The sequence below is a fragment of the Heteronotia binoei genome, chromosome 19 (genome assembly GCF_032191835.1).
Source record: "Heteronotia binoei isolate CCM8104 ecotype False Entrance Well chromosome 19, APGP_CSIRO_Hbin_v1, whole genome shotgun sequence".
Taxonomy (NCBI): domain Eukaryota; kingdom Metazoa; phylum Chordata; class Lepidosauria; order Squamata; family Gekkonidae; genus Heteronotia; species Heteronotia binoei.
In genome coordinates, this window is record NC_083241.1 from 3,205,985 (window position 1) to 3,230,886 (window position 24,902).

The 24,902-nt window shown below is 49.3% G+C and overlaps 1 protein-coding gene across 1 annotated transcript in view; it reads right to left on the reverse strand.

The window, feature by feature from the left end:
• The window catches only part of IQCH (IQ motif containing H), a 136,490-nt gene that overhangs the window by 109,465 nt on the left and 2,123 nt on the right, over positions 1-24,902 (reverse strand). The window contains exons 2-5 of the mRNA XM_060260239.1: positions 19,338-19,454; positions 18,885-18,982; positions 13,355-13,460; positions 6,376-6,495 (exon numbers count right to left, since the gene is read on the reverse strand). Of these exons, the coding sequence (XP_060116222.1) occupies positions 6,376-6,495; positions 13,355-13,460; positions 18,885-18,982; positions 19,338-19,454 (441 nt within the window). The remainder of the gene's footprint in view (positions 1-6,375; positions 6,496-13,354; positions 13,461-18,884; positions 18,983-19,337; positions 19,455-24,902) is intronic.

Below are 24,902 nucleotides of genomic sequence, written 5' to 3' on the forward strand. Positions count from 1 at the left end.
CGGCTCACAATCTCCTTTCCCTTCCTCCCCCACAACAGACACCCTGTGAGGTAGATGAAGATATTGGATTTATATCCCGCCCCCCACTCCGAAGAGTCTAAGAGCGGCTCACAATCTCCTTTCCCTTCCTCCCCCACAACAGACACCCTGTGAGGTGGGTGGGGCTGGAGAGGGCCCTCATAGCAGCTGCCGTTTCATGGACAACCTCTGCCAGAGTTATGGCTGACCCAAGGCCATGCCAGCAGCTGCAAGTGGAGGAGTGGGGAATCAAACCCGGTTCTCCCAGATGAGAGTCCGCACACTTAACCACTACACCAAACTGGCTCACCAGTTAGAGAATCAGTAACCAAGCCCACATAACTGTGTTGGTACCATCTTTCCGTAATTATCACAGCTGGGGAAAGCAAACGTTGTAAAGCTCTCTTCGCTTCCATAAAAGCTCTTGACGAACACCCCGGGCAAGTTTTCCTGAGGCCCGAAGAACACAGGAATCCACATTAGAAGACAGCAAATATGGAAAAGCTGAAGGCACAATTGAGCCTAAACAAAGCGGCTTCCTCCAGATTTTTTTGGAGAGGAGAAATAACGTCTCGTGAGCGCCCTTGTTCCGTAAATAAGCAATCCCTGTCGCTCATGAGTAAGCCCTTGAGTTGAAGGGACACGCTGAGGCACACTTCCAGCCGTAATCCAGTAAAGCCCCACTTGTCTGACTGCACCCTGGAAAAGGTTTACTCCAGCGAAACACTTGCCATATTGGGAAAGCATGGCCCAGCCTAGCTCAAACTCATCAGCTCTCAGCAGCTAAGCAGGTAACTACTTGGATGGGAGACCACCAAGGAACTACTTGGATGGGAGACCACCAAGGAAGTCCAGGGGTTGCTATGCAGAGGCAGGCAAGGGCAAACCACTTCTGAATGTCTCTTGCCTCGAAGACCCTATCTCAGGGGTTTCAAATTCATTTGTTATAGGGCCAAATCTGACATAAATGGCCTCGTCTTGCCGAGCCATGTTGAGTTGGGCCGGGCCATGTGTCGGTCTATTTAAGATTAGGTAGCAGAGATATAAACTTTATAAAGGACACAGACAAACAAAGATTTTTTTTAAAACCTTAAAACGCTAGCACTTATTGGTCTTTGTATCTCTCCCATGGGATTCAGGGAACTGGGCAAAGGAAGCTGTAGCTCTTTCCTTCCTTTCCCAGTGGACCAGGACAAGGGGAGCCTCAGCCAACAGAAGGAAGAGAGGCTTGGCTCAGTAGCTCTGCTGTGCAATTGAGAGAGCCTGGCAAAGCAAGCTCTCCCTCCCCCTCTCCCCCCCAAGCGAGAAGCCTCAGCCAATGGAGAAAATAGGTTTTGCTCTGTGGCTCCTGTGCGATTGAGCAAGCCTGGCAAAGCAAGCTGTGATGCAGAAGGAAGCAAGAGAGAGGGAGAAGGAAGCAGATGACAGCCAGTTACTCAGGGGCCTGACAGGAGCCCTCCGGGAGCCCGATTCCGTCCCCGGGCCACATGTTTGACACCGCTGCCCTATACGGTTGTCTTAATTTGGATGCAACTTAACAGCATTCTCTACCATCACCACCTGCTTTCATAAACCTTCCTCTAGCACCGGTCAGTCTTGCAGAGGGGCCTGAAATGATACCTTGAGTAGGAAGGACCCGGCCCCAGCCTCACCAGATCCTTTCTGGGGGAAAATCCTAGGATCTACCTAATTCCGTCACGATGATTCTGAGACGTCACAGTGCGGGTTTCGCAGATCAGAGCTAAGCTCTTCCTTTGGAGAGACGGCAAAGATTTGTTCCGTGTAATAAGCCCGGAACGTTGCCCCCCTCCTCCCCTTTCTCAAGTAATTCTGTGTATAATTAAGTAGGGGCACGAAACAAAATCATTCCATTAGTCTTGCCGAAGCACATTCCTCTCATGAATAAAAACGTCCCGCTCGATACAGTTATTCTTCTGTGCTGCGATCTGAAGCTAGCGTTTTCTGACCGCCGCTTCAAGAGGTGCACATTTTCTGTTTCGTGCGTTGCGTTGCTTTTTTGACGTTAACAAAAACAGTACGGAGGCGCAACTGTTTGAGGAGAAGGGAAAAGGCGAGGAGCGGCATCTTTAAAGGGGTGGGGGGCTGGAAGAAATTGCCAGCCACCAGTCCAGCCTGCCTGCTTTCACAGCTGAGTAGCTGATGGACAAGGAGGAAAAACAAGCCGAACATTTGGCTCCCGATTTACGGCTTGTTTGAGATGTTCCTCTTTAGTGACACTGATAAATTAGTTGGGATAATGATTTCATTTCAGCGGCGGGCCATGGAAATGATACCACCAGAATTGCGGGCATTTGGAAAATATATAGTGCGTGCAAAAAGAGAGAGGGGAGCGGTTTCCATCTGCGAGGAAAGTCTTGAGTCCTGGTACTGGGTGACTTTTATAAAAAGGGAAAAACTTTAAATGTGGTACGTCCTATGGAAACGTTTTTGCTTCGGGGTGGGGGGGGCGGAAGTGGAGTCTTTACATACGAACGTTAGGTCAATAGGTACAAAGCCTTAACCCCACCCCAGTCCTGGAACAGCATAAGAGGGGTCTACCGAAAGAGAAAAAGCCCATTTAGTCCAAATGCAACCCGCAGTTTATTCTTGGGCATTTTAACTGCTCATTTTCAATGCGGAGCCCCTCTCCCATGTGTGTTCGTGAAGCCTGGTCTTCCGATTTATAGCGACTCTGAATGAATGACTTCCGAAACGTCCAGTAGCAGACAGTTTTGCTCAGGTCTTGCAAACCCATGGCTTCCTTGACTAAGACAATCTACCTCATGCTGGGACTTCTGCTTTTGCTGCTGCCTAGCATTACTGGCTTTTCCAGCAAGTCTTGTCTTTTCATGATGTAGCCAAAGTACATTAGCCTTGGTTTAATCCAGGGGTGGCCAAACATGCTTAAGGGAAGAGCCACATAGAATAAGCATCAAATGTTTGAGAGCCGCAAGACATAGACATCAGATGTTGGAAGGAAGGAAAATATATGGAGGGGAGGGTAGAGGGAGAAAGAGGTGGAAAGAAAGCAACTTTAACTTTAAATGCCATTTTCCAAGCCACCGGTCCGGCTTGGCTAGGAGAAGTGATTTAAAGAAAGAAATGTGTTCTCCAAGCCAGCTGATGAGGCGGTGGGGGCTTTGAGAGCCACATGTGGCTCTCGAGGCGCAGTTTGGCCACCCCAGATTTAATCATTTCAGTTTCTAGAGTTCAACTTCAGGCATGATTTGGTCTTGAATCTACTTATTCATCTCTTTGGTGGTCCGCAGTATCTGTAAAACTCTTTTCCTCATATGTTCCCCAGAGAGCACTGCATTCGGGGGCACAAAATCTGCTATCCATCCCCGGACCAAGGGAGACCAGATTGAGCTCCACACGAGCCAGGGCCTTCTCAGTGGCAGCACCAATGCTGTGGAACGCTCTCCCAGAGGCCATAAGGGCCCTGCGGGATCTCTCCCAATTCCGCAGGGCCTGTAAAACTGAACTTTTCCGACTGGCCTATAATAACTGAGAGAAGGCTGCCACTTCTATGCTGCTGAGCGATACCATCAGATAAACAGAAGAAGTATGACACCAACATAATCTGATCGGCCTATATCAAAACTTTCTGAATCGCACCAGATATGTAGTTTTAAATTGTTTAATCATTTAAGTTTTATCGTTTTAAAATTATAACTTGGAATTGTTTTAAAATTACTGTTAGCTGCCCTGAGTCCACTTGCAGAGAAGGCGGGATAAAAATGTAAGGTAAATAAACAAACCTACCTTCAACAATCTTAAAAGGTGAGTCAATATTATTGGGGGAGAGGGGCTGAGGTGGCCCAGTAAATTCAAGGCAGAGATCAAATATGGACCCAAGATTCCCAGTTCTTGAACCATGAGACTACAATGGTCTCAGCGCAAACCTTCAAAACCGGTCCTATTCATGGACGGACTCTTGCAGCAAAGAACAAACGTTTTGCAGTCGTCCCAGTCTGTTTCGGTTCCCTCTCCGTTTGGGAAACAAACTCCCTCATTCTAAAGTCTTGGAAAACTTCTTCTAGCAGTGAACCCACCCAAAGCTCTCCCTGGCAATCTACCTGTGTCAAAACTCCACCGCAGCAGGTGTGTGCGAGAAGAAATGTACAACGCTCATCAACGTCACATGTGTTCGTCAGGAAACCGAACAGAAGCGGCACAGAAGGAAGGAGGCAAGAGAACTGCTGGCGCGAACGGCGGCACATTTTACTCTTGGGCAAGGGGCCAGCTGCCACCGGGAGGAATCGGCCAGCCTCGCTGATTGGGATTCTGGGCCGGCCCTCCGTTCTCGCCGGCCGACAGCTGTAAGCCAGCAAGCCATAGCATCCCAATCAGGCGCCGAGTTCCACCCGAGAATGCTGATGGGGACGGAAGCGGCTTCGTCTGCTGGCCGCCTTGCGGAATGACAGTCAATCTTGGATTCCAGATGACAGGGACGGGATGCGCAATGTAAAACAAATGGTGACCTTTCAAAAGATTAATTTGTTTACCAACCCCAAACCCTCCGTTTGTCATCCACGATGGGGGTGACCTTCACAGCCCCATTTCTAGGTTGAGAGGAGCCGGGGCGTACTCATCTGTTAACTCAACTCCACCTCACCAATTATTTGCTTTCTTATTCGGAAGGAGGAGAGAACTTATTAATTCTCCATCGCCTTTTGTAATGTTTTTATAAATGCAGCAAAACGCGTTCCGAATTACTGCGCCAGAACGTCGATTCGTTTAAATCTAATCCTGCTGCCAGTGCCAAAAACCATCATTTTCTTTGTCACAACAAACAACAAGCGCGGGCTTAGAGCGCGCGTGAGGTTTTCTCAGTAAGGCATCGCCGGCCTGTTCGACGGCTTACTTGGCTAGAAAGAAACTGGCTTTCCTGGAATCACCTCCAAAACGTATGTGCACTAACTGTGGATTAATTCAGACACACACACGCGTAGGGGTGTGTAGGCATTCAACACACACACACACGCACAGATGCAGAGGATGAAACTGGGAAGAGGAGAAAGCAGCAATTGAAGTAACTTAGGTGAATGGGCAAAAGGAAGACAGCAACTCATAAAAACTAGTGATCGTGAAGCACTAAATTCTCCCCCATGAATAAATAAAGAAGTTCTAAGTTTACATGGCATTATATATTTATTTATGGGGGCCGAAGTGCCAGTATAATTCTGTACAGCGTTCTTATGAAGATGAGAACGGCAGAAAGCTTCTCCCAGGTCACGCAATTATTTAGAGTTATCTTTGTGGCAACCGCGCTGGGTCGTTTGCTTAGCGTGTGTTCTATGACTGCCGCCGCCAACACGTCAGGCCATGCCAGAAATCTATGGCCGGGAAGCTCTTAAAGGGCCGCAGCTCGTTTGTATCTCTAAGATGCACACAATTAACATAATTTGCATGCCGTTTTAATTAACATGGCTAATCTGCATATTTTAACCACATGTAATTAACATAATTTCACGTTTTCACAACTGCTGCTAATCCGCGTGTTTTAATTGCTCGCAATTAACATAATTTGCATGCAATTTTAATTAACACTGTTAATTTGTATATTTCCATTGCCTGTAATTAACATAATTTCACGTTTTCACAAACGGCGCTAACTTGGATATTATAGAGGCCCATAATTAATATAATTTGCAGATAATTTTTTTGCAAACACTGTAGGTTCAAGTTGCTTGTAGTTAACGTAATTTGCCTTCAAAAAAAGCCAGTGTTGATTTTCATATTTTGATTGCAAACTGGGCTGGATGAAGTCCAGCGCCTAGGCGCGTAAAAGCTAACCCTGGTTCAAAAAAAATATAAGCCCCTCTGTTGCAAAATCCACCATAATATGCATCATCTGAAACTGTTGCCAAGATCCAATCTTGTTGACTCGGATTTGCCCGCTATGGCACACATATAACTAAAGATGGATAAAGCCCAGGGACTTCGCTGAAACAGAAAACAACAAGCTGTTTCATATGTTCCGTAATCTGCAAGATCAAACGGTATCTTGCGCATGCGAATGGGCCACGCTGTGGATCAAATGTGGCAGACAGATTCCAATTCACCCCAAGGCAAAGATGTTTCAGCGGAGCCCATTCACACATTCCACTGGCAGTCCTCAGGCATGGAGAAAACAAACGTCTGCTTGAACGAGCTTCAGGAATCCAGTCAACGGTTTTGCTAGGGCAGACCGCAAACGAGGTGCTCATCTTCTAGAACTACCGTCGGGGCAAGAGCTCCTGACCTAAGAATCCACAGGGACTGCAAATGTGTCTGAAGAGTTCTGGGGAAGGACTTAACCACCGACTAGAGAGCGTGACCAATCAGGCAAGAAAACACATCCCGAGTACTTACAAGAGCCATTTTCCGCTGACTCACAAGAGGCATCTCGACTCCGTAGCTCTGATTTAGAACCTTCCGGTACTGGGTGTTTTGCGGGTCGTACAGGATTTTCAGCATCCTGGACAGCACCTGCTGCAACACGAAGACGTACATGAATGCCATGTGAGACACGAAGAAACCTTCCAAAGCTTCACTTCAATTATTGGCCTGTGACTAAGGATATGCCAGCCCAGCTGCATGCTACACTACGAGGGTTCGGTTATGCCGGTGCATGGCAGGCGACGGATGAAGAAAATAAAATGGCGGCTTAGAAGAAGCAAAGAAAAGGGGGCCACACTGGGGCAAAACAAAGATGAAGAAACAGAACATGAGAAGGAGGGCGGGGGGAGGTACTTGTGATTTTCCTGCATTGTGTGGGGGGCTGGACTAGATGGCCCTGGAGGTCCCTTCCAGCTCTATGATCAGAACATAAAAACTTAAGAGAAGCCATGTTGGATCAGGCCAAAGGCCCATCCAGTCCATCACCCTTTGTCACAAAGTGGCAAAAAAAACCCCAGGCGCCATCGGGAGGTCAACCAATGGGGCCAGGACACTAGAAGCCCTCCCACTGTGCCCTCCCCAAGCAACAAGAACACAGAGCATCACTTGCCCCATACAGGGAGTTCCAACAATACGCTGTGGCTAATAACCACTGATGGACCTCTGCTCCAGATGTTTATCCAATCCCCTCTTGAAGCTGGCTAGGCTTGTAGCTGCCACCACTTCCTGTGCCAGTGAATTCCACGTGTTAATCACCCTTTGGGTGAAGAAGTACTTCCTTTTATTCGCTCTGATCCGACTGCTCAACAATTTCATTGAATGTCCACGAGTCCTCATATTGTGAGAAAGGGAGAAAAGTACTTCTTTCTCTATCTTCTCTATCCCATGATTCTAAACAAATCGGTGCAGAGGGAAATAGAATCTTTAACAGTTATTCAGCCCCTTTGCATTTTGTGTTCAGCTTCGTCAGGGGGCAAGCTGAAAGATTCCGCCTGACAAAGCTCCATGCGAAACCTGAAGGGGCCATGTAATGATTAAAGATTCTATTTCCCCTCTGCGCCAGTTTGTTTCCTCATCTTCATTTTGTTCAGAAAAAGCACCTACCTGGTCACTTACGGAAAGCACACAACTGACACAAATGAAAGGAAACCAAGGAGAAGCAAGTCTGGGTTGAATGTGTCACTCTGCGGACAGCTTGCAGGGGCACACTCTAGGTGACCTGGCCCCCTCCCCACTGTGGCTCCCCCCTCTCCAGTTTGCTGCAATGGTTAAGTGTGCAGACTCTAAATGTGGGAGAACTGGGTTTGATTCCCCACTCCTTCGTATGGAGCTGCTGGTGCGACTTTGGGTCAGCCACAAGTTCTCAGCAGAGCTGTTCTAAGCAGAGCTGAGAGCCAGTTTGATGTAGTGGTTAAGTGCGTGGACTCTTATCTGGGAGAACCGGGTTTGATTCCCCAGTCCTCCACTTGCAGCTGCTGGAATGGCCTTGGGTCAGCCATAGCTCTTGTAGGAGTTGTCCTTGAAAGGGCAGCTGCCGTGAGAGCTCTCTCAGCCCCACCCACCTCACAGGGAGTCTGTTGTGGGGGAGGAAGTTAAAGGAGATTGTGAACCACTCTGAGACTCTGAGATTCAGCGTATAGGGCAGGATATAAATTCAATATCGTCGTCTTCTTCTTCTTCTTCTCTCAAGAGCAGTTTTTGGAGAGCTCTCTCAGCCCCACATACCTCACAGGGTGTCTGTTGTGGAGAAGCGAAGGGAAGGAGATTGTGAGCCACTCTGGGACTCCAAGTGAAAGGCAGGCGATAGATCCAATTGTGCAGCTCATTTAAAGAAAAATTAACATCAACAGAAATCTTAGAAGAAGTCAGAGGGCAAGAAGAAGACTGCAGATTTATACCCCACCCTTCTCTCTGAATCAAGAGACTCAGAGCGGCTTACAATCTCCTATATCTTCCTCCCCCCACAACAAACACCCTGTGAGGTGGGTGGAGCTGAGAGGGGTCTCCCAGCAGCTGCCCTTTCAAGGACAACTCCTGCAATAGCTATGGCTAACCCAAGGCCATTTCAGCAGCTGTAAGTGGAGGAGTGGGGAATCAAACCCAGTTGATAGAATCATAGAGTTGGAAGGGACCTCTAGTCTAGGGTCATCTAGTCCAACCCCCTGCACAATGCAGGAAACTCACAAACATCTCCCCCGAAATTCACAGGATCTTCATTGCTGTCAGATGGCCATCTAGCCTCTGTTGAAAAACCTCCAAGGAAGAAGAGCCCACCACCTCCCAAGGAAGCCTGTTCCACTGAGGAATTGCTCTGTCAGGAAGTTCTTCCTAATGTTGAGCTGGAAACTCTTCTGATTTAATTTCAACCCACTGGTTCTGGTACTACCATCGGGGACCACAGAAAACAATTCCACACCATCCTCTAGATGACAGCCCTTCACGTACTTGAAGATGGTGATCATATCACCTCTCAGCCGCTCCTCTCCCGGCTAAACATCCCCAGCTCCTTTCCTCATAGGATGGTCTCCAGACCCCTCACCATCTTCGTCACCCTTCTCTGGACCCATTCCAGCTTGTCTATATCCTTCTTAAAATGTGGTGCCCAAAACTGAACACAATACTCCAGGTGAGGTCTTATCAGAGAAGAGTTCTCCCAGATAAGAATCCGCACACTTAACCACTACACCAAACTGGCTCTCGAGAGGGAAGTCCATTTTTTTTAATCTCCTCTTTGGCTAAAAGGACACGATGCTGTCCTTTTACAGATATAAAAACAGAAGCATCAGAAGCGAACCCAGAGGGCAAAATTATCCCTACGTGAAGGTGTTTGAATTTCCCACAGTGACTGTTTTCACTGTGCTGAACGAGAGGCAAGGAAATATTTGGATCCCAGTCAAGAGCAATCGCGTCTCCCTGCAGGTCTCCTGAAATCACTACGCCAAAAAATCATCACAGGTTTATTTCCCAGTGGATGAACGGGGAATCGGAGCGGCTGCTCTCGATCAGAGCTCTGCTGAAAACGGCCACAGTGTCGAGACCGCTGACCCATTCTGGCGGCAGATTCAGCAACAAGGACAAGTCAGAAATCCCAGATCTTCATCTTAATGCAGAACAACACAATTCTGCACAGATGTGTCTCGTTGGGCTGATTGACTCCAACTCTTCATACGTTAGGTTTTTGCAGGGTTAAAACAAAAATGACACTCATCGACTTAGGTTAGATTTGTAACCTCTTCTGTCCCCAAAAGCTTCGGGCAGGTAGCAAGGCAGCAATCTCACTGCTGGATTTCAACGACCGTTCAGCAATATCAACACGGAGAACAGCTGGCAAAACAGCATTGCTCTCGGGGCTCTCTTGCGTCAGCCGCAGAGACGGCACGGAAGGGCAGTGGGGCTCCAGTCCCGGAAGGGAAATCCAGGGTTAAGCCCCACGCTAACTGAAACTTAGCTGTGCTTAATATGGTTGAGGTGCTGGGAAAAAGATGTAATGTGCTCCCTTTGATATAATAATCTTTCCTAACCCCATCCCGCACATTTAAAGGCTGCCAGCTTCAACTGCAGCCCTTGGCACCTTTGCTTGCCATTGGTTGGCTTTAATGTCACAAGCAGAGGTGGAATTCTAGCAGGAACTCCTTTGCATATTAGGCCACACACCCCTGATGTAGCCAATATGTAGCTACATCAGCCTATATGCTTTTTATGCCAATTATGCAGATCAGGGTTTCTGTTAATTCTGTAATTATGAGATTATTTCGTTTGGACGTAGTCAGTTTGACGTTTTGTAAGGTTTTTTAATGCTGTGAGCCGCCCAGAGCCTGCTTGCGGGATAGGGCGCGGTACACAATACAAGAACTCGTGGGCATCTGATGAAATTGCTGAGCAGTCAGGTTAGAACGGATAAAAGGAGGTACTTCTTCACCCAAAGGGTGATTAACATGTGGAATTCACTGCCACAGGAGATGGTGGCGGCTACAAGCATAGCCAGCTTCAAGAGGGGGTTAGATAAAAATATGGAGCAGAGGTCCATCAGTGGCTATTAGCCACAGTGTGTGTGTGTGTGTGTATAAATTTTTTGGCCACTGTGTGACACAGAGTGTTGGACTGGATGGGCCATTGGTCTGATCCAACATGGCTTCTCTTATGTTCTTATGTGACACAGAGTGTTGGACTGGATGGGCCACTGGCCTGATCCAACATGGCTTCTCTTATGTCCTTATGTGACACAGAGTGTTGGACTGGATGGGCCATTGGTCTGATCCAACATGGCTTCTCTTATGTTCTTATGTGACACAGAGTGTTGGACTGGATGGGCCACTGGCCTGATCCAACAGGGCTTCTCTTATGTCCTTATGTGACACAGAGTGTTGGACTGAATGGAACATTGGCCTGATCCAACAGGGCTTCTCTTATGTTCTTATGTGACACACAGTGTTGGACTGGAGGGGCCATTGGCCTGATCCAACAGGGCTTCTCTTATGTTCTTATGTGACACACAGTGTTGGACTGGAGGGGCCATTGGCCTGATCCAACAGGGCTTCTCTTATGTTCTTATGTGACACAGAGTGTTGGACTGGATGGGCCACTGGCCTGATCCAACATGGCTTCTCTTATGCTCTTATGTGACACAGAATGTTGGACTGGATGGGCCATTGGCCTGATCCAACATGGCTTCTCTTATGTTCTTATGTGACACAGAGTGTTGGACTGGATGGGCCATTGGCCTGATCCAACATGGCTTCTCTTATGTTCTTCTGTGACACAGAGTGTTGGACTGGAGGGGCCATTGGCCTGATCCATCATGGCTTCTCTTATGTTCTTCTGTGACACAGAGTGTTGGACTGGATGGGCCACTGGCCTGATCCAACAGGGCTTCTCTTATGTCCTTATGTGACACAGAGTGTTGGACTGAATGGACCATTGGCCTGATCCAACAGGGCTTCTCTTATGTTCTTATGTGACACACAGTGTTGGACTGGAGGGGCCATTGGCCTGATCCAACAGGGCTTCTCTTATGTTCTTATGTGACACACAGTGTTGGACTGGAGGGGCCATTGGCCTGATCCAACAGGGCTTCTCTTATGTTCTTATGTGACACACAGTGTTGGACTGGAGGGGCCATTGGCCTGATCCAACAGGGCTTCTCTTATGTACTTAAGGGAATGCCTGCCTGCAGTGGACTGGGCTTCTTGACTTAGCCTGATGCACTGTCGGCAGGTAAGAAGGGGGAAGAGACCTCTGTGTGCAGCCTGACTCAACAAAGAGCAGGTGCCTCCAATGCAATGCTCTAGAGGATCTCAGCACCCATGGACACATTTCCTGGCGCCTTCCAAGTGCTTTCAGAAAGTGGATGGAGCCCGGCAGAACTTTTGCTCAGCAAGGCTTCTGAGTGGCTACTGGAGAGTTAGCTGCGCAAATTTTGAGAAATATCACTTGAACAGCAGCCGCCACTGCAGCGCAAGGATCTTCACTGTGTGACTGAAGGAAAGCTGCAGTAGCCATTTTCGTGGCTGGCTCCGCCTCCTGCAGAAGCCATTTTGTGCGGCTAGACCCACTGTGCCATGTCAGAATTCCAAAGGTATACACAGGCTCAAAAAAGTCAGGGACCCCTGGGTTAGAGTGCCGGACTAAGATCTGGGAAACCTAGGTTCAAATCCGCACTCTGCCACAGAAGCTGGCCGAGTCACACCCTCTCAGCCCAGCCTACCTCACAAGGTTGTGGTGAGGATAAAAGCGAGGAGAAATCTGGAAGCTGTTTTGGATCCTCCATCAAGGAGAAAGGTGAGAGAGACACAAAGATAAATTTTGAGTTGAAGCTGTTTTTCAATTGCAGCGTTCTGTGCTAGCAGAACAGGTGGAGGCAGGAGGAGCCATACATAAGAAGATATTGGATTTATATCTCACCCTATACTCTGAATCTCAGAGCGGCCACAATCTCTTTTACCTTTCCCCCCTCCCCACAATAGACACTCTGTGAGGCGGGTGGGGCTGAGAGATCTCTCGCAGAAGCTGCCCTTTCAAGGACAACTCTGCGAGAGCTCTGGCTAACCCAAAGCCATTCCAGCAGCTGCAAGTGGAGGAGTGGGGAATCAAACCTGGTTCTCCCAGATAAGAGAGCTCTGGCTGACCCAAGGCCATTCCAGCAGCTGCAAGTGGAGGAGTGGGGAATCCAACCCGGTTCTCCCAGATAAGAGAGCTCTGGCTGACCCAAGGCCATTCCAGCAGCTGCAAGTGGAGGAGTGGGGAATCAAACCCGGTTCTCCCAGATAAGAGAGCTCTGGCTGACCCAAGGCCATTCCAACAGCTGCAAGTGGAGGAGTGGGGAATCAAACCCGGTTCTCCCAGATAAGAGAGCTCTGGCTGACCCAAGGCCATTCCAGCAGCTGCAAGTGGAGGAGTGGGGAACCAAACCTGGTTCTCCCAGATAAGAGAGCTCTGGCTGATCCAAGGCCATTCCAGCAGCTGCAAGTGGAGGAGTGGGGAATCAAACCTGTTTATCCCAAATAAGAATCCATGCGCTTCACCACTACACCAAGCTGGCTCTCGAACATAAGCTTTGCTCCCTGGAACGGGGCCTCCTCCAGAAGAACATAAGAGAAGCCATGTTGGATCAGGCCAGTGGCCCCTCCAGTCCAACACTCTGTGTCACATAAGAACATAAGAGAAGCCCTGTTGGATCAGGCCAGTGGCCCATCCAGTCCAACACTCTGTGTCTGTAGTTCAGGGTTTTCTACTGTGCCTTCACAGTCTTCTCTACCCACACCTGATGCAGGTAAAACTCCATGCCAGGCATGCTGCCCCTGCCCTGGGGCCTACTCCTATCGCCACTTCCTGTTCTCCAGCATCAGGCGGCCCTTGCAGGCGTGGAAGGTTCTCGGAAAGGGCACAAGGGGAAGGGAAACCCGGGGGGGATGCAGTGGGGCTGCAAAGCCAGGGGAAGAACGACAGGTCAGACCTTTGAACTTGAAGACACGTGTGGCAGGGAGGCGCCACGTTGGGTGGAAACGGACGGTGTCTTGGGGAAAACAATCTCTTTCTGCGATGCCTCCACAGGGATCCCCCTGAATGAGAGAGAGAGAAACGGGAAAGAACATGTAAAACTACATAAAACATTCGTTTTATCATTAGTTTTATTGTTTCTATTGTCCGATGGTTTTACGTTGTAAGCCACCCTGAGCCCACTTGCGGGGTAGGGTGTGGCATAAAATGAAGGAGCGAGAGGAGGAGGAGGAGGGGGAGGAGAAGGAGAAGGAGGAGAAAAAGATGAAGAAGACTGCAAATTGCCTGGGGCTCTCCTGTCTTGCATCGGGTTGCTTTTGGCTGGGGGGAGCAGCGGCATATGCTAATGAGTTATGCTAATGAGCTGAGCCACCTATTTTTCTACAAAACGACCCCTGCAGGCAATATTCCACTCTAAGCTGTGAAGTCTTGTGAGCGAAAATTCTACTTCATGAGCTACTGGCATTAAAGTTGTGAGCTATTGCATGAATTAGAGCACAATCCAGAGGGGGGGGGGGCGGAAAGTCTTTTGGGAGCAGACGAGCCGCTACGTGGGCGCAGGAAGGGTTTGCACTGACATACGACCGGCGCCACCACAGCGGATGGGAGTTCCGTGGGCGGGGGACCGCCCAAGTGCTGCTCCGTCCGAGGGTAGCGGCGCCTGAGGGCTAAGCCCGAGCGTGGGCGGAAGTGAGGCGGAGCGCGGCATTCAGACGGAGTAGGGGGTGGAGTTGGGGGTGCGGTCAGGCTTAGGCGGCTTCCTGAGCAGTTCGGCCCATTACACACACACCCTGAGAGGCGCAACTTGACGCCTGCAAAAATGGCGACGTTGAAACCAAAAACAAAGGTTGCCTCTGCCGCTGTGGAAGCTCGGAAACCCCTTAGGGAGCGGCGTGATTGCCTCAGCAATCCCCTTGCACCTCGGGCTGACGAGCCCCCTCCCCAGCACCCAATCGCGGTCTCCCCCCTCCTAGAAATACTTCCGCTCTGGCCTCGCACAACTCAGTTGTTAGGGAGAGGAGCGCATGGCAGGAAGTTCTGCCAGCGAGCTCCCGGCCATATGGACTTAGATTGAGGGACAGGCAGGCATGTTTGTGACGGGTTTTGCACCTCGCGGTTGCTTTGACAGTATCTGTGACTTGCGAGGGGGAGAGAGAGGTCTCTCCCCTGGGGCTAACTGCTCGTTTCCAGGTCTCCACAGGTTCCAGGCTCCTGGAGGCTCTGCATGCAAGAACTGTTGCCCATGGCTGGGTAAGTTCCACTATCCCCCACCTGCCTCCCCCTCCCCTCACTCTTGACCGCTCGGTGTGCGAGCGTCTCTGGCACTTGAACCAGGCAGTGGGCTCCAGCAGGAAGCATCTGCTGACCTTGCTCCCCTGTGCTGCCGCCTGCTCCCTTCCCTTGGTCTGCCCTCTGCCGCGTTCCGAACCCCTGGCGGGGTATGGGGCTTGTGTGTGGGGAGGTGGGTCAGAGACTGTCCCTTTAAGAGAGCACCCGGCTGAAACGCAGCCTGCTCTTCCAGCCGCCGCCCCTGCAGGTGCTCTTGATCTCTGTCTCTGTTTTGCAGGTGGGACTCCAACGCAGAGGTTTCCGCGTGTGCCGCTCCACCCCCCCCCCAGCTGCTTCTGCCTGCTGCTCAGAGCAGAGCCCTGCCCAAGGCGAGACTGCCCAGCACGCACCAGGGAAACTGTTGCACGCTGTTCCGGAAAAATAAAGTCTGAGCTGTGTCCTCTGTTGTCTCTCCTGCTTGGCATCCGCTGCAACCCCCCCTCTGTCAGTGGTCTCTCCGAGGGAATGCCTGGGAGGGTGAGCATACTTGGTTCTGTGGCCCCCAGGGGAGGTGTTCCTTGCACATAGAGGGGGGCGGCAGCTGGGCAACACCGGGAGGGGGGGCTTCGGGTGGTGGTGGTGTCTTTTGGACTTGGTCTGGCCCCTCCCTGACACACATTCCAGCCTCTGTCTAGGACAGGGAACTCCTGCACTTGTCACTTCCTGCTTGTCCTCGCATGCCCCTGGCCGCCAGCCTGCCATTGGCAGAGTCTCTGATAGCGGGAGGGAGTGGGGGGATTGACGGCCTCTCAGGCGTGGGCTTTCCGCTCCCTCACCCGGTCACGTGCAACGGGCTGGCCAATCCCGTGGTCCCGTGCAAGCCTGCCGCTCCCCCCACCTCGGCAGCGGGCCAATGGCGTGCACCTGGGCAGAATCACCATGGCGACGGGGTTCTCTCTCGCTTGTCGGGCCCCTCTTCCCTCTCCCAGCGAGGCGTACCATCTCCCCTTCGGAAGCCAACGAGCGGTGCCGTAGATCCGCCCACGCCTGAGCGGCCGCCCGCCACGTATGTCTGGATTGGGCTGCCCGTGTGCTCTGGGGCTGTTTTTCCTGAGCTAAAACAAAAACGTGTGAGCCGGAGACTAAAAAACTGTCAGCTAGTTCACACTAACTCAGCTCAGAGGACACACTGCTCACAGGGTGTCTGTTGCGGGGAGGGAAAGGAGATCACAAGGTGCTCTGAGGCTCCTTCAGGTAGTGAAGGGCAGAGTATAAATCCAATATGGGGAGGGAGGGTGGCTCAGTGGTAGAGCATCTGCTTGGTAAGCAGAAGGTCCCAGGTTCAATCCCCGGTATCTCCAACTAAAAAGGGTCCAGGCAAGTGGGCGTGAAGAACCTCCGCTTGAGACCCTGGAGAGCCATGAATGGGGCTGTGGCTCAGTGGTAGAGCATCTACTTGGTAAGCAGAAGGCCCCAGGTTCAATCCCCGGCATCTCCAACTAAAAACAGTCCAGGCAAGCAGGCGTGAAAAGCCTCAGCTGGAGACCCTGGAGAGCCATGAATGGGGCTGTGGCTCAGTGGTAGAGCATCTGCTTGGTAAGCAGGAGGTCCCAGGTTCAATCCCCGGCATCTCCAACTAAAAACAGTCCAGGCAAGCAGGCGTGAAAAGCCTCAGCTGGAGAGCCGCTGCCAGTCTGAGTAGACAATACTGACTTGGATGGACCAAAGAGGGTCTGATTCAGTAGAAGGCAGCTTCTTAAGTTCACATGTTCTTCAGTCTCTTCTTTAAAGCACAGAAAGGGATCGGGGGCTATACCGCTGCCAATGCTCCCTTTAAACTGTGGAGTCTTGTATCCAACAATGTTTCTTTGTGAGCTACTGGCATTAAAGTTGTGGCTACGGCAACAGGTTAGTTTATTGGGGGCCATCCTTCCTGAGCTAAGACAAAAATGCGCGAGCTGAAGGCTAAAAAACCGTGAGCTGGCTCACACTAACTCAGTTTAGAGGGAACACTGACCACCATGTATAGCATGCCCTGTCACGAGGGGAGCACGGCATGAATGAACAGGGATGAAAGTACGATCCTACTCTCCTACCTGTAAATATGATCCTAGTACGTAATCTCTCTGGCACTGAACTTGCCATGTTAATGCTTATGCTTTGTTTCAGCTGTTTTCAGATCTCTCCAGTCCTAATCCCAGTGGGGTTTTTTTCCCTAGCAGGAACTCCTTTGCATATTAGGCCACACCCCCTGATGTACTCAATCCTCCATGAGCTTATAGGGCTCTTACAGGGCCTACTGTAGGCTCCAGAAGGCTTGGCAACATCAGGGGTGTGTAGCCCAATATGCAAAGGAGTTCCTGGTACAAAAAAGCCCTGCCTAATCCTATTGAACATGTGAACATCTGAAGCTGCCTTATACTGAATCAGACCCTCAGTCCATCAAAGTGAGTCTTGTCTACTCAGACTGGCAGAGGCTCTCCAGGGTCTCAAGCTGAGGTTTTTCCCGCCTACTTGCCTGGACGCTTTTTAGTTGGAGATGTCGGGGATTGAACCTGGGACCTTCTGCTTACTAAGCAGATGCTCTACCACTGAGCCACCGTCCCTCCCCAAAGGCTGTTCTGGGCATCTTGCTGCCTTCTACTGAATCAGACCTTCGGTCCATCAAAGTCAGTCTTGTCTACTCAGACTGGCAGCGGCTCTCCAGCTGAGGTTTTTCACGCCTCCTTCCCTGGACCCTTTTTAATTGGAGATGCCGGGGATTGAACCTGGGACCTTCTGCTTACCAAGTAGATGCTCTACCACTGAGCCACCGTCCCTCCCCTTGGACATGAGCATATATGAACATCTGAAGCTGCCTTCTACTGAATCAGACCCTGAGTCCATCAAGGTCAGTCTTGTCTACTCAGACTGGCAGCAGCTCTCCAGGGTCTGAAGCTGAGATTTTTCACACCTTTTTGCCTGGACCCTTTTTAGTTGGAGATGCCGGGGATTGAACCTGGGACCTTCTGCTTACCAAGCAGATGCTCTACCACTGAGCCACCGTCCCCCCCCATATTGCGTTGCTTATGGGATGACCCATCCTATAAATCAGGGGTGGCCAAATTTGCATAATGTAAGAGCCACATAGAATAAGTGTCAGATATATGAGAGCCACAAGACATGAATGTCAGATATTTGAGAACTGCAAGGAAGGAAGGAAGCAAGGAAAATAGATGGGGAGGAAGAGGTGAAAAGAAAGCAACTTTAAATGTATTCTCCACCCTGCCAGCTGGCTTGGCTGGAGAAGTGATTTAGAGAGAGAAATGCCTTCCCCAAGCTGGCCAGTAGGACAGTGGGGGCTTCAAGAGCCACAAAATATGTGTGAAAGAGCCACCCCTGCTATAGACCATACTGACTTAACCCTGCGTAACCTGTCTTTAGTCTAGAAAGATGAACTACAAACAACATAAACAAATGTCTAAATAAAAGATGATAGGAGATTATCAGTGTCTCACATGCTACAGAATACACTCACGGTACACGAAGAAATAAAAGAACACTGAGATGCTGAGAGGCAGATGGCATGCCTCTGGAATACTCCACTCTTTTCCAGCCATTTGCAAAAACGCCCCCAAACTGCATAAATGGCCAAATACAACAACTAGAGAAGATTATTATTTTAAACTACAAAAAAGGGACCATCCCCCATTAAAAGCAGCCAGTGCAGATGTTATTTGCTTCCTGCAGCAAAGGAAATTAAAATCAAATTGATAATGATGATATGATGATGATGATGATGATATTGGATTTATACCCCACCCTTCACTCTGAATCTCAGAGTCTCAGAGCGGCTCACAATCTCCTTTATCTTCCTCCCCCCACAACAGACACCCTGTGAGGTGGGTGGAGCTGAGAGAGCTCTTATAGCAGCTGCTCTTTCAAGGACAACTCGTATGAGAGCTCTGGCTGACCCAAGACCATTCCAGCAGCTGCAAGGGGAGGAGTAGGGAATCAAAGCCAGTTCTCCCAGATAAGAGTCCATGCACTTAACCACTACACCAAACTGGCTTTTAAAAGGTTTTATAGGTTTAACAGGTTCAATAGGTTTTTATAATTGTTGTTTTTATTGTGTTGTTAATAACATCTTATCTATACTGTAAGCCACGCAGAAGGGAGTTCTACCAGGGAGAAAGGTGGCTAATAAACATTTTAAGTAGATAAAGGAATGAGCTTACCATTTGGAAATCTGTCTTGAACACAGGCCTGTGCTTTCGGACGGCGAAAGAGTTAACACGGATGTGTTTACAACGTTTAAATACTTCTCAGCATGTTTCTGCACAGGCACAGGAGAGGAAGAAAAAAAGAAGGCTATTAGGGCAAAAGAGCTAAGTTAATGGCGCCCAAGAAGCCGGCCTCGGTTTGGCCTTTGATAATGGAGTGTAGGATTCGCAGCCGGCTTTGTGTTTGTCAAAGATTTTGCCACATCTAAAGCAAGAAGCCTGCCCAACTTTGACCACCCAGCTAGTGTGATCACAATGCCAGAATACAATGCCTGGTTGACTCTTTGGAAATGGAATTTACACAGAGAGGAGGTCTGGCCTCCCATCTATTCAGGAGGAAACCACTGATGCAGACTTCAGAAACGGCGGTTGTTCCCTCTCTGCGTTGAGGGTGGCTCTTTCTCTTACCCTCAACCCACTCTCCGTTCTTTCAATAGCGGCTTCAAGGCTTCCCGCGTCCACGACTTCCCAGCCCTGGCTGATGCCGCGCAGCTTCTCCTTCAGCTGCTGGAGATCTTCTTGAACCTATAAAATCAATTCAAGCATTCCGTCAATTTGCGCAAACGGCCAGAGGAGAAACTAAACAGGGTTCTTAAATATGGCACCCCTCTGTAGGGAACAAGTCCAATTCAAGAAATGTCTGGGGACTTTGGGGGTGGAGCCAGGCGACTTTGGGGGTGGAGCCAGGAGCAAGATTGTGACGAACTCCAAAGGGAGTTCTGGCCGTCACATGCAAAGGAACCACACACCTTTTAAATGCCTTCCCTCCACTGGAAATAATGAAGGATAGGGGCACCTTCTTTATTTTATTTTATTGGATTTATATCGCGCCCTCCCCGCCAAAGCAGGCTAATAGAATTGGATCCCTCAGTCCGATCTTTTTGAAACTTGGGAGGGTGTTTTGAAGAGAGGCACTGGATGCTATACTGAAAATTTGGTGCCTCTACCTCAAAAAACAGTCCCCCCCCCGAGCCCCAGATACACGCAGATCAATGTTCTATGGGAATTAGTTTCCATAGGGAATAATGGAGTGCCCAGCAGATACCCCCCCACACTTTCTCATGACACTGAAGCGAGGGGAGGGCCTCCAAACTGGGGGATCCCCAGCCCCCACTTAGGGATTGGCAGCCCAATCCCTCTGCAAAACCCCAGAGGAGAAACTAAACAGGATTCTTAAATATAGCACCCCTCTGCAGTTCTACAGGTTGCAGAAGTGAGAAAAGCAAGGAGAACGTCAGCAACGCTAACTTTAAAAATTAGAACGAGAACTGCAAAATGTTCCCCACTAATGGGGGGGGGGGGGAGGAGAGACCGGGAGTGATTTTACTTCATCTATGCACATTTCCAGGGGTCATTTTGTAGAAAAATAGGTGGTGGAGCTCATCCAGGGATTGCGATGCAGCTGCACCTACTATTCAATGGACAAGGAGGCGGAACTCTCAGGAGGAGGCGGAGCTCTCAGAAAGGTTCAGGAGCTACGCTCCTGTGAGCTCCCACTGAATCGGAGGCCTGCACGTTTCTAACCGGCTCCATTCAAAGAGCTGGAGGCAAAGAACCGCATAATTAACCCCCAGTCAAAACCACAGATGAATATATCCATTAAATGCAAAATATGCTATTAAATGGAAATTGGTTTAACCTCAGCTACCAAGGCAAAGAAAAAAGGGCGCCATAGTATTATGGGATAATGCCCAAGACTGTGGTTAGAGACTCGGGCCACACAGAATGTCTTTTTAAACTATGTCAAGAAAGACCAACCAGGTTTTATTCAGAATGGAAGCTTTCATATGCAGGCAGACTTCATCAGACGAAGGGATGGTGTACGGTGAGCAGAGTTACGTATGGCTGGTGGGCAGTGGCTAAACATGCAAAATGGTAGAATTACAATCCCATAGCCAAACAGTGAAATTAACAAATTGAAAGGGCATTTGGTCAAATTGAGGCTGATTCCGCACTCCCCTTGCTCCGGGGCAGGCTTCCGTTTCTGTGTGGAGCAAGCTGGCGATTTCAAACCAGTTGCTCTGCACTGCCATCTTGCATGCTTTTTCAGGTTTACACTGCGGCACGGCAAATCGTGGCTTTGCCCCGCGCAAAATTGAAGCCTGCCCCGAAGCAAGGCGAGTGGGGAATCAGTCTGAAAGGACGTTTGGTCTGGATAGCATCTGCATGTCAGAATTGAAGGTGTTACAGGGCAACAAAAGCATTCCGCTAATTGCTCTCTGGTTTTCGTAAAGCCTGGGTTAAACTGAGAACTATTTTCTCAGAAGTGTTGTTACCTAATTCACTTTTTAACATGTAGCATACATTATAAATATCATTTCAGTTTGCCAATACAGAAAAAAAAAACACTAGAATACAGTGGAAGATGAAGTATGCATACACACGAAAGCTTACATTCTGAATAAAACTTGGTTGGTCTTAAAGGTGCTACTGAACTCCAACTTTGTTCTATTGCTTCAGACCAATACAGCATCCCACCTGCGTCTAGGTCAAGAAAGTACATCTTTCTGAGAACTATGGAATGACATTTGACCAGCAAAGTGTTATTCTGCTCCCTGCAGCCAAACTCCCTTTAGCACACTCTTGGAAGTCTGATCATATACCTACAGCTTCTGAATGACTTACAAAATGGTGTGATCTTTGTGTAACGGATAAAATAGATTCAAACATTATGTGTGTGCACACGAAAGCTTACACCCAGAATAAACCTTTGCTGGTTTTAAAGGTGCCACTGGACTCAAATTTTGTTCTATAAAAATCTTTTTGAGTGACATTCCCTTCATATATTGGTTATCTTAACATCCTACCGAGCCCTCCGACAGATGTTCACTTAAAAATTTGGCTTCATTTGTAAAGAGCCATATTTGGTTGTGTGGTTCTGAGGGTTCAATGTTAGAGTTATTTGGCATGAAGAAGGTCCCAGGTTCAATCCCTGGTACTTCCAGTTAAACGGCGCTGGTAATACATGATGCCACCAGTCTGAGTACGCAGTACTGACCTTGCTGGACCAACGGTCTGACCCAGTATAAGGAAGAAGAGATTGGATTTATACCCTGCCCCTCACTACCCAAAGGAGTCTCTGAGCAGCTCACAATCTCCTTTCCCTTCCCTTCCCTACAACAGACACCCTGTGAGGTAGGTGGGGCTGAGAGAGCTCTGACAGAAACTGCTCTTATGCAGAACAACTCTGAGAGAGTTATGACTGACCTAAGGTCATAACAGCCAGTTGTACGTGGATGAGTGGGGAATCAAACCTGGATCCCCCCAGATAAGAGTCCGCGTACTTAACCACTACACCAAACTGGCTCTCCAGTACACCGATAAGGCAGCTTCACGTGTCCTGTGCCACATTTGGCTGATGACATGCACAAACACTCACTGAAGAGATGAACACCAATACTTTGGACTACATCTGGAAACAAGAAGAGCCAACACTTTTGAAGAAAGGTTAAAACGCTTGGGGCTCTTTAGCTTGGAGAAACGTCGACTGCGGGGTGACAGGATAGCGGTTTGCAAGATTATGCATGGGATGGAGATAGCAGAGAAAGAAGTACATTTCTCCCTTCCTCACAATATAATAACTTATGAGCATTCAATGAAATTGCTGAGCAGTCAGAACGGATAAAAGGAAGTACTTCTTCACCCAAAGGGTGATTAACGTGTGGAATTCACTACCACAGGAGGTGGTGGTGGCTACAAGCATAGCCAGCTTTAAGAGGGGATTGGATAAAAATATGGAGCAGAGGTCCATCAGTGGCTATTAGCCACAGTATATATACATGTGTGTGTGTGTGTATGTTTATACGTATGTGTGTGTGTGTGTATACACACACACACACATATATTGGTCACTGTGTGACATAGAGTGTTGGACTGGATGGGCCATTGGCCTGATCCAACAGGGCTTCTCTTCTGTTCTTATGAGCAGCTCATTGGTGCCCTGGGCTCCCAATGACCAGACCCCATTAGGAAACCAGTTAGCTCATTATGCACTAGGCAACTCCAATTAAAAGGACCAGGTGAAAGTCCCCTGCCCAGATCCTGGAGAGCTGTAAATAGGGGCTGTGGTTCAGTGGAAGAGTCTCTCCTTTACAGGCAGAAGGCCAAAGGTTAAATCCCCAGCACTGCCAGTTATAAGGCACAGATGGCAGGTGACGGGAAAGGCCTTTCTCTGCCTGAACCCCTGGAGAGCTGCTGCCAGTCTGAGTAGACCTTCATGGACCAAGGGTCTCAGGGGTCATTTTGTAGAAAAACGGTGGTGGAGCTCATTAGCATAACCCATTAGCATATGCCACTCCCCAGCCAAAAGCAACCTGATGCAAGAAAGGAGAGCCCCGGGCGAGCAAGGCCTGCTTGGGCTGGCTAGAGATCCAGCCACCCCAAGCAGGCCTCACTCACCTGGGGCTCTCCTGCCCCCCCCCCTGCCCCCATCAAAAGGCCAGCAAGCCACTCACTGCCCAAAATCACATAAGAAGTGGAGAAAGGGTGGCGTGGGCTTCTCCGGGGGTTAATGAGGGCATGGCAAAGCTTCTGGTGGCTGCCTGGCTGCCCGCTCTCCTAATCCAGGGATTGTTATGCAGCTGCACCTACTATTCATTGGACAGGGTAGGTGGGGAGGAAGAGGGGGAACCCTCAGAAAGGTTCAGGAGCTGTGCTCCTGTGAGCTCCTGCTGAATCTGAGGCCTGGGTCTGATTCAGTTGAAAGCAGCTTGCCTTCTTGTGTGTTCAGACGACAGTGTGCTCATACTCAGAGTGGTGTACCCTATGCCTGATTGCACTACCAAAGAGGTTAGTACAATCCCAGGAGAGCATGCTGCATGCCTTAATAGGAATTAATCCCCCCCCCCCCAAAAAAAGAAATATAAAAGTATGAACGAGAAAGGAAATCAGTCCTGTTGGATAAATTTTTGTTAACGTGTCCAAGAGTTATGGCAGCATACTTCCTTCCATACAGATTGGTACACAACCGCAGGCACCCAGTGAGATGTAACATCCCACTTTGAGATAGCTCTCGGAGCCAGTTTGGTGTACTGGATAAGTGCGCCGACTCTTATCTGGGAGATAAGGTATATAATTTAGAGTGCTCTGTGAGAGCTTTAACTAATACATATATTGAAAACAAAATTTTCAACCACAGTATTTTTCACATATTAATTTTGAATTATTTTACAGTCCATTTTACAATATAAAATGTTTTTCTTCGTTTGTAGGACTTCCTGAAGTCAATTCCCAAACTGGTGTGGATGCAACTGGATTGCTGCTTCCATCCACTTTCAGAGAAACCTTCTTCAGGCAGCTCACCAAGGGATACAATTTCAATTCTGGCACTGCTCTGCTTATCTCCAAGGATCAAGCACAGCTCCACACTTCTATTTGTCCTTAGCTTCTCTTGAAAGCGGCCCTTTCATAAGAACATAAGAGAAGTCATGTTGGATCAGGCCAATGGCCCATCCAGTCCAACACTCTGTGTCACACAGTGGCCAAAAAAACCCAGGTGCCATCAGGAGGTCCATCGGTGGGGCCAGGACACTAGAAGCCCTCCACTGTGCCCCCCCAAATACCAAGAATACAGAGCATCACTGCCCCAGACATAAGAATATAAGAGAAATCATGTTGGATCAGGCCAATGGCCCATCCAGTCCAACACTCTGTGTCACACAGTGGCCAAAAAACCCAGGTGCCATCAGGAGGTCCACCAGTGGGGCCAGGACACTAGAAGCCCTCCCACTGTTGCCCCCCCCCCCCCCAAGCACCAAGAATACAGAGCATCACTTGCCCCAGACATAAGAACATAAGAGAAGCCATGTTGGATCAGGCCAATGGCCCCTCCAGTCCAACACTCTGTGTCACACAGTGGCCAAAAAACCCAGGTGCCATCAGGAGGTCCATCAGTGGGGCCAGACACTAGAAGCCTTCCCACTGTTGCTCCCCTTTTCAAGCAGAACACACAGGACCCCATCAGCAGCATGAGGC